Below are 14,116 nucleotides of genomic sequence, written 5' to 3'. Positions count from 1 at the left end.
ATACATTGCAGAATTGAGTAGTGCTATCGGAATCACGAGGTAAACGTTGCCACATCAAACGTGAACCATATCTTATCTATGAGATTACCTGCACACCGCCAACCCTTTGCTTTCCACCGACACGGATGAAGATGTGTACCACCTATGACGTGTTGAAGTGGCGTTTATATGCTTTGCGAGCGAAATCAATAAATCGTTACCCATCGTAACGAATGTAGGCACGTATTTGCGAAGGCAGCAGTATTCTAAAGATGAATACACACAGTAAACCGCCATTTTCATGCTGCTCGGCGAACGAACGGGAACCGGAAATGGCAAAAACGAAACCACCCGCCATTCCGTGCTCTGGTATGTCAAGTTTCGTGATAATAAAGTGACGCACGAACGGCAGCACACAAGCAAGTGATGTAGTGGGAAAATATTCAACGCTTATTTGTTTAACGAATACATATGAGATACGCACATAGTACGCCGAATTTAGATAGCCAATGATGAATTTAGGAAAACGAGCCCGTCAAGTTTAGCGGAATGATGCAGCCAACGGAAGGCAACACTTTCCATGACCACCAACGGATGGCAACTCCCGTCTGGTCACACATAACAACCGCTGTTCGGTAATTCGTTTTTTTTTTTTTTTGTAGCACGTGATTATCAAGCGGAAGGAGAGAGAGAGTTGAAGGCGGGTTGGCGCATGCGCAATAGACCGAGCGGAGTCTCTCACGAGGGGCAGGTGGTGTCAGTCTGGTCACGCTTTTTTAAGCGAGTCCAACCCCCCCTGGTTCAACACGTAGAATGCTTCAGCGGGTGACTTGCTGATAAAGTCCCGCGTTCCTGTGACGGCTAGGGTGCGGAGTGTCACAAAAAATGGAACTTTTCAGATGGCTAGAATTAATCCACAAATGTGGCACCACTAAGTTGTCGCATTACCTAACGCACCCACGCACGTGTGATCTTCATTGGGATCGGTTCAGCAGGGGTTATCCTGATAGACTTGTACGTAACGCGTTACAAGTAATTGCGTTACTTGTTCGAGTAATCAATTACATTTTTGAACCAGTAATTTTTCAGGGAATTCTATTACAATTTTGAGTAATCAATTACCGAGTAATCAGTTACTTTTGAAGTACAGTCGGACTGAAAATAACAATGCTGTGTGACAAATTTCCTGTGTCTTTGTTGGGCTATTCCACTGTATTAAGCGGGGGGGAAATGTTACTGCTACTTCTCACGCGCGAGTCTTTCGCGCTATTTCAGCTGTCCCAATCATTTGGGAGGTGGGGTTTTTTTCTTTTTTTTCGAAGCAGACAGGGGCGGAAATTTTTGCGTGAATTGAAAGTAACGGCCCGAATAACGTGTTACTTTTATACTCGTTACTCAAGTACAATTTGAGTCGAGTAATTTGTAACGGTAATCAGTTACTTTTTTGGAGTAACGGGCACAAGTCAAGCACGGGCACTGTCAAGCCTAATGGCTTTTTATCCCGACTTCCATCCGCAAAGGAGAAATAAACTGAAACTGAAAATCTGGATATCCATGACGCACTTGCAGTGTGTGGAATGTGCTGGGAGCTGGGACCTACTGTTCCGATGTGTTCGCATAGCGCATCTATCCAGTTCTTCTGAGACATGCTAAATAATTTTGCTCAATTAGATTGCCTTGAGGGATCTTGGGTACAGGCCCTTAGACCTGGAAGAAAACATAATAATTGCGGAGTATGCTAAACAGTCTGCGGTATGGTGACTAAGTTACAAATAGCTCGTAAATGTAGCGTAATTACTTTTGTGGGAAGTAACTTGTAATTGTAACTTTACCACAAGTACAGTGCCATCACTTTCTCACGCACGTTTCCAATTGTGGACTTGTTGTTCTTTACAACTCTACGAGTATAGTGAGAAAGTCTGCACGTTAACTGAACAAGGTGATGAAATGAAAATGAATGAAGGCGATCAGTAAGCAACTAAGAGTAAGAAGTAACTATCATGACAACCATATCCTTAACTATTCCTATATTCCTATATATATATATATATGCGACACCGAGTGAAGTCACCCATTAAGCTGCATTTGCATAACTTAATTTGTAGGGCGAAATCTACACTGTTAAAACGGAACATGATTACTAGACACGTTCCAAAATAACCTGATTTGTTGAAAACAGGTACCATGCATAATGAGTCCAAAATCCTACCGCAATCAACAAATCACGCAGGCAGGATGACATCATTCAGAGTGAAGACTGCCTGCGCGTTATGTGGTCATTTCTGTTGTTAACAGTGTCTAGAGCTTTCATTGTTTCGTTTCACTGCCGCGGCGTTTTCATTCACAAGTACATACGGTGGAACGCCGAGCAGACACATATTAGGGCCCAAACCTGGGCTTTTGGGGACGCGCTTCGAGGGTTCCCGGAAACACCTGTGCCGGAGCTGCCTGCCTAACCGGTCAACGTTTTCGGCAACTCTCGACGCGTGGCGCCACGAGTACTCACGGGCCATAGAAATCTTTAGGATGATATCGCCAGCTCGCGTGCCTCAGGGTTAGCGTGCTACGGCCATGCCACGTCGTGACTGGGAGGTACCCGGGTTCGAATCCCGGTGCCAGCTGTGCTGTCTGGGGTGTTTCTCAGAGGCGTTCCTTTACAAGTCGGCAAAATTGTTCCGGACACAAAACACTGGATTGTGTATAGCTGGAGGAAACTGCGGAAAACGTTGGGGAAATATTTGCGCAATATGGGCAACATGTACTTGCCAATATCGGCAGCCCATACTGGCTACATATTGGTCCAAATATCGAGCCTCGTTGAACTTCCCTGGTCCCATATTGGCAGCCCATATATGACCGATATTGGTAATCAAGAAGCCCCCTCGTATCGTACTAAACGACATGACCAAGGTGGACGAGACAGACACGGAGCACCGCATCGTGCATGTCTCGTTCTTTTGTTTTACTGCTTTCAGTACGAAGCCAATGGGGGCGACGTTTTAGACGCTCACCTTAAAGTAGCACAGAAGTAATTTTAACATCCTGTTTTTTTTCTTATAAAACTGTTAAGTATCGCAGGTAGACGCACCATGAAAAGTAATTCGCACCACAGAATCATAATTATCGCAGAAATTGAATTTAAAGTACGCCACAAAAAGCGACCTTGCCCAACGTCGGCGGAGAGCAGCAACAGCCCGCGCTGACGTTACAAGGGCCACGCTCGCTGATTGGTCCAGAGAAATGATGTCCGATACTCAGCTGTCGCCTGCCATCGACTGCGTGGCCATACGTGAGGCCGACAACGGCAAGCCCTATCACCACCACCACCACCACTGTGTGGGATTCTGGAAAAGCATTGTTCCTCGCTCGGTCATGATTCGGCCGCTCATTCTATCCCCAATTCTCTGGGGGAACCGGCAAAACTGGTTTACGGCGGCAAAGGGACAGGGTGCAGACCCCCACTGACCAGCAACGAGTTGCCCCTCAAACGTCATCGGTTACGTGGCATCATACCTTTTTTTTTTTTCTGTGAAACAAATTGCACACATCAAAACCTTTCGCGTTATTCGGTAAAATGACCCCCCCAGACCAGACACACGCACACACATTCTGTCTTTTTTTTCTTCTTTTTTTCGTAATTGGGGGTTTACGTCGCGAGACAACTCAGATCATGAGCGACTCCACAGCGGTCATTCTGTGGATTGCTTTTGCCCACCTGAAGGTTCTTTAACGTGCGATGAAAGCTCATCCCACGGCACCCCGTATTTAACGTCCCTCGTGGAAGACGGCGTGTCTATGCAATTTGTACCCTGCCACCAAGTTGCTGGCGCTCTCGTACGGTTCGAACTCGCGATCCCTGGATCAGAAGGGCGAACACGCTACCGACTGAGCCACCGAGGCCGCGCGCGCGCGCACGCACGCACAACACACACACACACACACACACACACACGCGCGCGCGCGCGCGTGAACAATGAAAAATAATCACGACTGCTTTCCTAATAGTCTCCCCGCTGTCGACAGGGCTGTCAAAAATATGAAATGCGTTCAGCTGTTGTCAGTTCTGTTTGTGTCAGCCGTTCAAAATATACGAAAACAATGCAAGTGTGGTGTAAACAACTTCTGTCGCCGTGAGATATTAGTGGATATTTTAGACGTCAACCAACAGATTGCGAGAAGCAGGATCTCATACAGGTTCGTGGACGATCAGCAATACGGTATCCACAGCAGCGCAAAAGAGCAAGCATGGAATAGGCCCTCAGCGAAACAGCCGGTGATTCGCAAAAGGTGCTCTTCGCTAGATAGAGCTTAGCAGCGTAGATCGGATTTATAATAATCCGCGCGTCCACCTAAAGAGGGAAGGTGAACCGGATCGATATTAGGTCCAAACGTAATGCTGGAAGTGAACTGCGCCAGCCCATGTACTGAAGTCACAAATCGAATTCAGAGGAGGCGAAAACGCAGACTCTCTCTCAGCAAGTGAAACACCGTGCATACACAGGCCAGGACATGACTACTTTAGCAGTTCACTATTGCCGATTTATGGTAGAAATTCATTTCTGCCGCCGTTCTTGATCCCGCGACTTCTCAGGAATCGAACAAAACGTTGTTGTTGACAAGATATTCTAAGCAGTGATAGCCACCAACTACTTCTACAGTAGTTTAACTATAACTACTAACTACTTTGCAATAGAGTAGTTTAACTAGTAGTTCAACTAGTTTTCAGGGGAGGTAGTTAAAACTACTTTAACTACTGCAGTGTAGTTTAACTACATCTATAACTACGTAACGTTGTCCATCAACACCAATCCCATTCTATAGCGTTCTTAGACCCCTAAATATGAATCACAAGCAGTGATAAAAGTGAAAATTTAGTACACTTGCACGACACAATTGCTCTGCGCCTCCGTTCTCATCAAACAAGTAGCTCAAGGTAAAAGTCGGAAGCACAGTCGTGCCGTAAAGCTTGCGGCAAAATCGGAAGTAGTTGGCGCCTGCAGTAACCTAACTACTGTAGTCAACTACTCGAAATAGTAGTTTAACTAGTAGTTGCACACTACATTTCTGCAAGTAGTTGATAACTACTTTTTAACTACAATCAGGTAGCTAAACTACATGTAGTTAACTACTGGCCATCACTGATTCTAAGTGTTACGGCAGTTGTGAAAGCAAGAGTTACTATCTGAAGAATTAAGTCGCTTATTTACACGAACAACGAGCATGATCGCAAAAATACGCCGTCTTATTCCAGGTTTACCGCCGTGAACTACGGAGACTCTCCCAATACGTTTGTCCTTGTTTGGCGCTTGGCGGCGCGCCGGCCATCCTGCACATCGTCTATACGGGATACGTGTCTAACAAGAAACTGTCGACGTATGGCACTTTAATGAACAGGAGGCCCAGAACTCATATATAACCCACACCATAAACATGACGCCTCACCAAAACTTGCACCGCTTTTCTGGGTTCATGGCCGCGCCATCATGGCACTTATACATAGTCGAAAACTCTTTCGAGTTCATCAGGGCCAGGTTAACCAAAACCGTACCTGGCACAATCCCAAGCTTTCTTTGCAAACGAACCACGTCGCGACGTCCATAATGATCGCATAGCGACAGCGCGTAGTTGATGAAAAAAAGCTTCTTCGAATCCAACACGCTGCCGTCAATTAGTGTCACCATTATTGCGGACGGCGCGCTCGACACAAAAGTGTCGTACAATGGGCCCACCAGCGCCACCTCACGAAGAAGCCTGTCGATGTCGACGTAACGCTCCCACTGTTTCATATCGGCATTAGGCCAATACATCGCCGCATACTGATCAATGAGACATTTCTTAAGCGTTGCGAAATTCGTGGAAGTGTTAGGCGACCACCAGGACCTCAGGCCTCGTTTCTCGTCGACGTGAGAACCCACGGTGTCCAGGACGCACATCATCCCTTCCAGGATAGGTCTTCCCACTATTGGTATAAAACTGCTGTCGACCTCGTTGGAAACGTGGTTAAGAAATCCAACCACGGCTTGCGGAATGAACAGGACGCTCGAAGGATGGAAATACTGGGCTTTCGGTACGAACACGCTGCTGGCGTATTTGGCGTCAAAGTCCAAGTTGGGCCAAGTGGAACCCAAGTAGACTCTCCTGGTGTGCCGTAGGAGCTCGACGTAACTTTTTATGACGCTGCTTTCGTTTATCCGTGGCGACGAGATGCCGTAATACAGAGCCGGCCAGTAGGTGCTAGGTGTGGTGCCGAAGACTTCGGGAACGATCGCTCGAAACTTGGCTGCAGCCGCTGTCCGTTCGGTCTCTTCGGTCATCCACCAGACATTTTTCGTTCGCCGAGTGGCAGCTCGCGTTAGCGCACGTACGAGTCGCGCCACTTCCTTGTCGTAGTGCGTTCGGTAAACGCTCGGAAAATTCTTGGACAGCGATATGCGAGCTATCATCGCCATTCCGTAGCGATAAACCCTTTCTAGAAGGTTCATACAAGAATGAAGGCGTTGCGAAACGCCGCCGAGTCCTGGTATCTCCTGGTTCAGCATCACCAAAAACTGGTTCTCCTCCGGTAAAAAGGGTGATACGACCACCAAGATCCGAACACCGACGTAGTTTATCAGCGTTCTCGGCGAGGTCTCTTCAATGAGTACAGTTAGCTTCTTGAAGAACGAGCATCGGACGCATAACACGATATCCTCCGTGATGTTCCTGATATCTTCGAACACGATGTCTAGAAATGTCTTCCAGTTCCACTTGGAGACATTCCCTAGTTGATGTAAATGCATGAACATCTCGTTTACTGGAACGACCTCCACCGTGTTTATAGCTTCCAAGCGCCTCTCGAACGCGACAATGTCGCTTACTAGTCGAGCACTGTTGCCTTTATCTGGGAGAAACTTGTCGAATGCCTTACGTAATTCGTCTTCGTAAACGGAAACCGGGAGACCCGTCCAGTTCCGATGCAGGACGAACCTTCGCAGCAGCGTTGTAGGTGGGGCGATTTGGATCTGATAATCGGATAGTGTGGAGTAGTTGTACAAGGTGACGTCGGCGAGAGGGCTGAACCCCATAGTTCTTTCCATCTTTCCCACAACTGCGGTGAGGTTCACCTCCTCGGAAGAATTCACGTAAGGCCACCCTGCAATGGGAAAAAACAACGGAGGTGATTGTTGCGTAACACTGGGTGCTATGCAGGGTTGTTTCGATTTAATCCACGCGAATTTTATCCGGCGGATTTTTTTTAAATATTCTATCCACACAATTTTATCGGGATCTTTTTTAAAGATTTTCTCCAGATGTGATGTGAAAGGCAAACTCAATTCAATATCACACCGAAAACTCCCGGTTTATCTTCTCGCAGTGTTGGCTGTTTGCAAAAGTCCAGGTACGCGCAACATTAGCTTTTTAACTTTTTTGACATTGCACCTTTTTCACTTAACTTTTTTAACTTATAACTTTCAGATTTAACTTTTTCCCGCTTTCTCCTCCATCTGCCCATTCAGGGAGAGACTTAACTGAAGTGCACCGAAACACGACAGCTAATCCAGGCGCGTAGGATCCACACCATTCAAACCACGAGTGCACGAAACTCCACTTTTCGGAAAACGATAGAAACTGATACAATCTTGCTGGGACAGGCAGTTTCGTAAACAGAAACTATGAGATCTCACCCGGAATCAAGAACAGCAAAGCACATTTGTTTTTACTCTGTCACATTTCTAGCCTCGTATGTGTCCTCAAAAAATATCCAAAATCCAAAAATATCCGGGTTTTATCCAAAAAGCCCCACTGGAGAGGATTTTTAAAAATATCCCGATTTTTTTCAACCTTGGTGCTATGCAGCTTGAAACAATTCCGAAGCCAAGGGCAATTTTTACCTTTGTACTACATTTTGTGCACAAACATCGAAATGTGCAGCAACAGAAGCACGAAATACGCGTCATGAAGAAAGTCCACGCGAAGCAGTGCTGCATCGCCCCAGCCCCTAACCTGGTTTCGTTTGTCTATTGGCGCCGAGAAGTTTGGGTGACGCCCCCTGGTGTTCACTGAACGAACCGTGTCGTGGGGATGTCCCCGGGCAGTATTCGCATATTGCATTGCGTGTCAAGACATTGCACGTGTAAGAGGCTGTCCAGCGTTGATATTTCCTGGTGATTCACGACGAAAACGACATATGTGTTCCAAGTAAGTCGCATTTTCGTTCCAATATGAGAGTTTTTACTGTAAGTAACAGAAACGAAACCGAAACGGGGATCCCCACCAAGAGGCGGCACAGTGGCGCCCCTAGTGAGGGTCTCGCCGCCAATACTGATAGTGATGACACACTCGAAGAAGCGAAAGACACCGCGGGGAACCTGCATGGTCGCTATCCGGCGTGACATGCGGGGACGTGTCACAGTTCCATTAAAGATTTTAATTTCCATTTGATTTCCATTAAAGCGAAATTATTTCACTCGTATACTGTCACCGCACAGAGAAGACGCAATCCGAGTCTGAGAAGCCGATATCTAACGGACACCGTTATCTATAATGACAGTTCAATAAAGTTCCGCATTTCAGCACGATGTTAAAAAAAGAAAGAAATCAGGCACGTATACCCTCACCATACTTCTTTTAAGAAAGAAGGAAAACGTGTCTGTCTGAAGAGACTGTTGGAAATGTCGGCGGCTGTCGACCTGGCGCTAACATTTTTGGGGTATGGGTAACTTTAGGTCCTTTCGTGTTCCCTAGTCTCAGGGTTGTATATTATGCAACATCTTTACCAGCTCGCTTGCTTCCTAGACATTTTTTTTTCATTTAGCTATCTGTTTGTGTAAAAAGACACGCTAGTATGTGCGGCTGTAATTTTTTTCAATGCTCACGGGTACGTCGTCTGCATGAACTCGGACCAGCTTTCTTAAACACCTGTTTCTTCATACCAGCAATGCCGAAGTCGCTGAAGACTGGTTTAACGTCCTCCCAAGACGACCTCGCAGAACTTGTGCAAATCCTTAGAAGTTCAGCAGACTGGTAAATAAAGCTCCATACGCTCGACCCAACGCTCGACGCCGCCAGGTTCCTCGAGAGGGCGTCTTCCACGTCCGCCATGAGTTGCGCGGAGGAAAATTGCGTAAACGGTTGATCTTCAATTGATGAGTCCTCAAACCACGAGGCGGAGCAGACGAATGAGTAGAAGTCCTCGCAGGGGTCGACGGAGAAGTTCAGACGTCCCCAAAGGTGGTCGGTGTGCCACCTGCGTGAGAATGGGCGGTTATAAAAGTATCTGCAAACAGAAAAATCGTCTCATAAGCCAGATCTAGATTTTCAATAAAAGACACTGAAAATAAGGTTAGCCAGCTGTAGGACTCGAACCCACATCTTCTGGATTGCCGGTCCAGGGATCTACCAATAGACGATTTTAAAAAGATGCGCGCGCCACCAAGCGCGTGGCGCAAAGGAGCATGGGAACTTTGAGGGAGACTGCTCCGTCGTCTGCTTCGGTTATGGTTTACCCCGGCTGCCACTGCTGCTGCGCACACCGGGAATGTTGTTGTTCTTCTTCTACCTCCGCCTCTTGGAGTCTCGAATGCTCTAAGGCGCTCCAAGTTCCCATGATCCCTTGTGTGCCACAGGTGGCGCTTGCTTTTGTAAAAAGGTGTATTGAGCTAAGCTAACACGCCTTCTCAGAGACTTCTAGCGTGCGTCATCTGTAGGGACAAACCATCCATCGCCAGCCACCTTTCATCGTTAATTTCTTAGGCAAATTGAGGCTTTGTATGTATTTGTCCCTTCTATGTTGTTCCAGCCTCAGAACATCAGTCCTTTCATGTTCAACAGTTGCCGCCTGTTTCGATCCCGTCGTATGAATGCGTGTATGAGTGAGCAAAAATGTAAGAGTGAAAGGAGGTTGAGTGAGAGAGAGAGTGGCTGTTTTTTTTCGTTTTCAACAAATCAGGGCAGATAACTATATCATTCGAGATAATGGTTGGCTATGAGCGCGCTATGCAATGAAGTTCATTTTTAAAAGTGTAGGGTGCAGGCTGTTCTAATCTGTAACTTTGATCTCCAGTCGGTCAGCAGTCGTTGACTGTGAAAAGGCTGATACATACTGCGTCCTCCGCGAAACCGAAGATACCCTGAACTACACTCTTAAACATGAACTTCACCGCATAGCACGCTCCTAGCCAACCACAATCTCGGATGATATCGTTATCTGCCCTGATTTGTTGAAAACGGGAGGCGTACGCCTTTTTTGTGACACTTATGCGGTTCATAATTGTCACAAAAAGGGCGTACACCTCACGTTTTCAACGAACCAGGACAGATAACGATATCATTTGAGATTATGGTTGGCTAGGAGCGTGCTATGCGGTGAAGTTCATTTTTAAGAGTGTAGCTTAGCAGTCGGCTCGCGCTTCATTTTGAAGGCATTGCAGGTTCGTTCTCGAAAAGATGCAATCCCTTCCTCGCGAAGTAAATAATATTTTGACAAACACACCTGCAGAGGGCGTCCGCACAGTGAGAGTCACGCGACTCGGTCAAGTCTCCAGAAGCGACCTGTGCCTCGAGCTCTTTTTGCTGGCGAAAGAGCTGCACCAGGGCCTTGAGCGATGATTCGGTCTGTAACTTGAGCCTTAGGGTGAACACGGCGCAGATGATACCCAACAGGAACCCCGTCCAAATGCATGCGAGAACTGCACACGTCTGTATCCGCAGGCTACCTCCTAGTTTGGAGAAAATGTTGTCGGGCATCTGGGCAAGGTAACTTTCGATAGCGCCAGCGAATGGTTCCAAGGCTATTTATTTCCTCGCTTGTAGAAGCAGTACCAGAAGCACCGGTGTGTTGCTTTTCTTCTTCTTCTTCTTCTTCTCCCCAGCTTTTGCTCAGCGAATGGTTCACATTTCTAGTTCATCTTCTTCTCGGCGTAAGCTACGTGGCACATAGCCATGGGGCACCGAACGAGAGACGACGCACTGAACGTGACACGATTTCCTCTTCGTTTTTTTTTTTTTTTCATCTTATTTTAGCTGGCGAGCTAAAAACAAGGACTTTATTTTATGATGATGGAGTTTTATAGCGACGTAGAAATCCCAGTGGCCAGGACACGCCTCCAAGTACTTCTCGACACCCAGAGCTAAATACATTGATGCAAAAGCATTCATTACCAGATTGTTACCGCAAGGTGGTTGTGTACGATGCGCAATTCGTGAGCGCCAATCTGTTTAATCAACCTCATCGCCATTGTCATAAGCGAGGAGTTGAGCCGCTGTATAAGCTTGCGCCACGCGCGTATGTTCGTTCTTCATCTACTAACGTCATCGCATATGGATGTTAGATCCTGGTATTAGCTGATTATTAGCTCAAAGTCCCCATGACCCCATGCGTGCCACAGGTGGCGCTTTATTTTTGAAGCGTGATGTGGGCAAGCTTACGTTTGTCCCATCATACAGTTGGCGATGCGAGCTCATTCGGTCCTTCAACACCCAAAATTGTTAGGTAACCATTCATTCATTGTATGTATCATCCGAGAGTGTTGAGTAAACTGTCTCTGTGTTTTTACGACTTTCTTATTCATGAACCTACTGAGCTAGACAAATAGCAAGGACATATAGGCCCCGTCACCGCCGATTGTGTCCATCTTTACCCTTTCCAACCGGTCTATCTTGATTCACATGGCGCAGTCGACAGAAAGTGATTCTCCAAGCTTTTTGCTTCTGGGTGATACTACAATATCTTTTTTTTTTTTTTTTTTCAAATACTCCATCTATGAGGTCGTATGCCTTTTTATTCTTGTTCGATTTAGGCTTAATCTCGTCATTCGAAGAGCCTGCTTAGGACTGTTCGTAACCTTCTTGTTCACTTCTTGGCAGGCATTAATTACGTCTGCAAAGTTTCCTTGCATTTTTTAGTTGTTTTCATTTTCGAACACGACTTTCGATGTACGAGTTAGGTTCTGTTTGTAACACCTATCTAGAGCTTTGTGCAGTATCCAATGCTTTCGCTTATAAGAATTGTTTGGTCTCTCGAAGTTCGTTCTTTAGCTTAGTGTCATCGAAGCTCGAAGGCTGACATCGTGTGAGCTGGAAAACAGAATAATTACTGTTTCTGCACGGCACGCGTATAACATTCTGCACCACAATCCTTTATAAGAATAACTGTTGGTTTTCTTTTAGCATCTTACGTGTTTTCTATGTACAGTGCTGGAAAAGCACATTCGCTCCTCAGAGTGACATGCTGGGAATGGAACACACACATGCATGGGACCGTACGGTCTTATAGACATGTGCCTAGGTAACCCATTCACGTAGGTACCAGTAGGTACCATTCGCTTTTAGCGTCTCACTCTTAGGAAGGAACGCGCCGGAGAGTTTTCCGTAAAATTTTGTTCAGCTCTGTACCTATTCTGCCGCCTTCATACTGGTTGACTTGCATGGCATACCGGTTCAATGGGGACACAATAATCATATTGCGGGCTCAATATAAAATTTATACACCCTGTCGCAATAAAAGCTCAATAAGAAATCAGTGGCCAATTCCCAAAAGTCTTTCTAAAAGAAGTTCATACAGGATCTATAAAACCTCTCGTTGACTTTACGAAAGCTTTGTGCTGATGGTATCTAGAGTTTCTACGACCCTTTGGTTATAGATCTTCCACAATAAAGGCTCAATAAGAGATAAGCGGCCAATTCCCAACATATTCTCCACAGGAAGTTCATACAGCGCTTATAAACTCTTCATCGAATTCCTTCGTACAGCTATACGGCGACCAGCTCCCGTGGCATAGTGGTTAAGATGATCGCTTCTCACGCAGAAGAGTGGGAGGAGACACGGGTTCGAATCCTGTCACCGGCTGTGTTGTCTGAGGTTTTCCCTGGCTTTCCCTAAGACTTTCCAGGCGAACGTCGGCAAATATCGGCCCCTGAAGACGGCCCAGGACGCATCCTAACCCCCCCCCCCCTCCTGTCTCCCACTCTTTCATGCTGTACTCTCTACGTCTGTCCACGTCTGTGCTCCGCTCATAGACACAGTTGCTTCGCGGCGGTAACATGGATTAAAAAAGGCTATACTGTGCTATACACGTGGTCACGTGTTTCGCCGTTCCATGAGTATCTGTTTCACTGCGTGCAGCCATAGAAGCCATCTTAATATGTAATTTTGAATTTCAAACACGTCTACAGGTTTTCCCGCCGATTTTAATCCGAGTGCCAGCTAAATTAATCTATGTGCCATGCAAACTTTATGGGGCATGGATTAATTTAGCTGGCACTTGGATTAAAATCGCCGGGAAAACCTGTAGTGTCATATACTTGTTTCTTTAATGGCTTTTTTTAATCCACTTCATATCAGTGCAGCACAATATATCCGTGATACAGCAGACAATATTTTATAACAAATGGGAAACATTACGGCCGAACACACAAAATTGTGTTGTCGCTGCTTATATGTCGGGTTTCACCGCGCAGTAGTTGTTGTTCTTGTATCCTTCTTCTTGTCATCGCGTGCCCTTTCTCAACATAATTTTGTGCGCTCCTGAAAATCACACGTGTTTCGTGGGGATGTCTTCCTTCCTGCGTCTATTCCGCGATTTGAGTCATGGGGCTATATGCGCCGTAGGGGATACTACTCTGGAAAGCGTAAATAAGCTATACTAAAAGGTAAAAGGTAAGCTAACGGTAAAAAAGCGCAAAGCCCGGGCCCGTGCAGTGCTCTAGTGCTAGTTACGGGCCGTTACACGGAGTCTGCTTACAGCAATTGCTCGAAGGGCTTCGTTAGACCACTGTGCGAGCTTGCGTGCACATTCGAGTTCGCTCAATCACTGCTTCCACGAGTGACGGCGGTTGGCCTCAAAAGTGTGGATAGACTGTGACAAGTTGGGCATTGTCATGACCTGCAGCAACGGCGAAGTGGCTGACTGGCGAGAAGGCTGTGAAAACTCTGCAAGGGGGCGACAAGTGATTGTTGGGTACGAGGTTGGACGCATAATGGCCAAGCGCCTCTTAATTCTTGTATAAAGTCGAATAGTCTGCGCATGAGGGCATTTCGTACGACCGTGACATGATAACCCACGATGTCGCGGTCCTTGTTTGAGGGCTTCGTTCGATACGTCACCAACCTGGGTGGTACTGGACAATGCGTCCCTGTTGATGAGAGCGATGCCATCAG

The 14,116-nt window shown here is 46.5% G+C and overlaps 1 protein-coding gene across 1 annotated transcript; it reads right to left on the bottom strand.

The window, feature by feature from the left end:
• Positions 1 to 5,417: 5,417 nt before the first annotated feature.
• Positions 5,418 to 10,719, bottom strand: LOC135385082 (neprilysin-1-like). The gene is made up of 3 exons (XM_064614257.1): positions 10,451 to 10,719; positions 8,892 to 9,205; positions 5,418 to 7,111 (listed from the first exon to the last, which is right to left on the bottom strand). Exons 1-3 carry the CDS (start codon positions 10,702 to 10,704, stop codon positions 5,418 to 5,420), a joined length of 2,262 nt encoding a protein of 753 aa, XP_064470327.1. The 5' UTR covers positions 10,705 to 10,719.
• Between the last annotated feature and the right edge of the window lie 3,397 nt (positions 10,720 to 14,116).

This window comes from Ornithodoros turicata, chromosome 2, assembly GCF_037126465.1.
Source record: "Ornithodoros turicata isolate Travis chromosome 2, ASM3712646v1, whole genome shotgun sequence".
NCBI classification, from domain to species: Eukaryota; Metazoa; Arthropoda; class Arachnida; order Ixodida; family Argasidae; genus Ornithodoros; species Ornithodoros turicata.
This window is presented reverse-complemented; position numbering and strand designations above follow the sequence as displayed.

Excerpts from the sequence above, each read along its gene's own strand:
- LOC135385082 (XM_064614257.1), bottom strand. The coding sequence starts at position 10,704 with ATGCCCGACAACATTTTCTCCAAACTAGGAGGTAGCCTGCGGATACAG. Across the intron at positions 9,206-10,450 it reads TGTGCGGACGCCCTCTGCAG|GTGGCACACCGACCACCTTT; the intron begins GTGTGTTTGTCA and ends ATTCTCACGCAG. Across the intron at positions 7,112-8,891 it reads CAGCGACTTCGGCATTGCTG|GGTGGCCTTACGTGAATTCT; the intron begins GTATGAAGAAAC and ends TTCCCATTGCAG.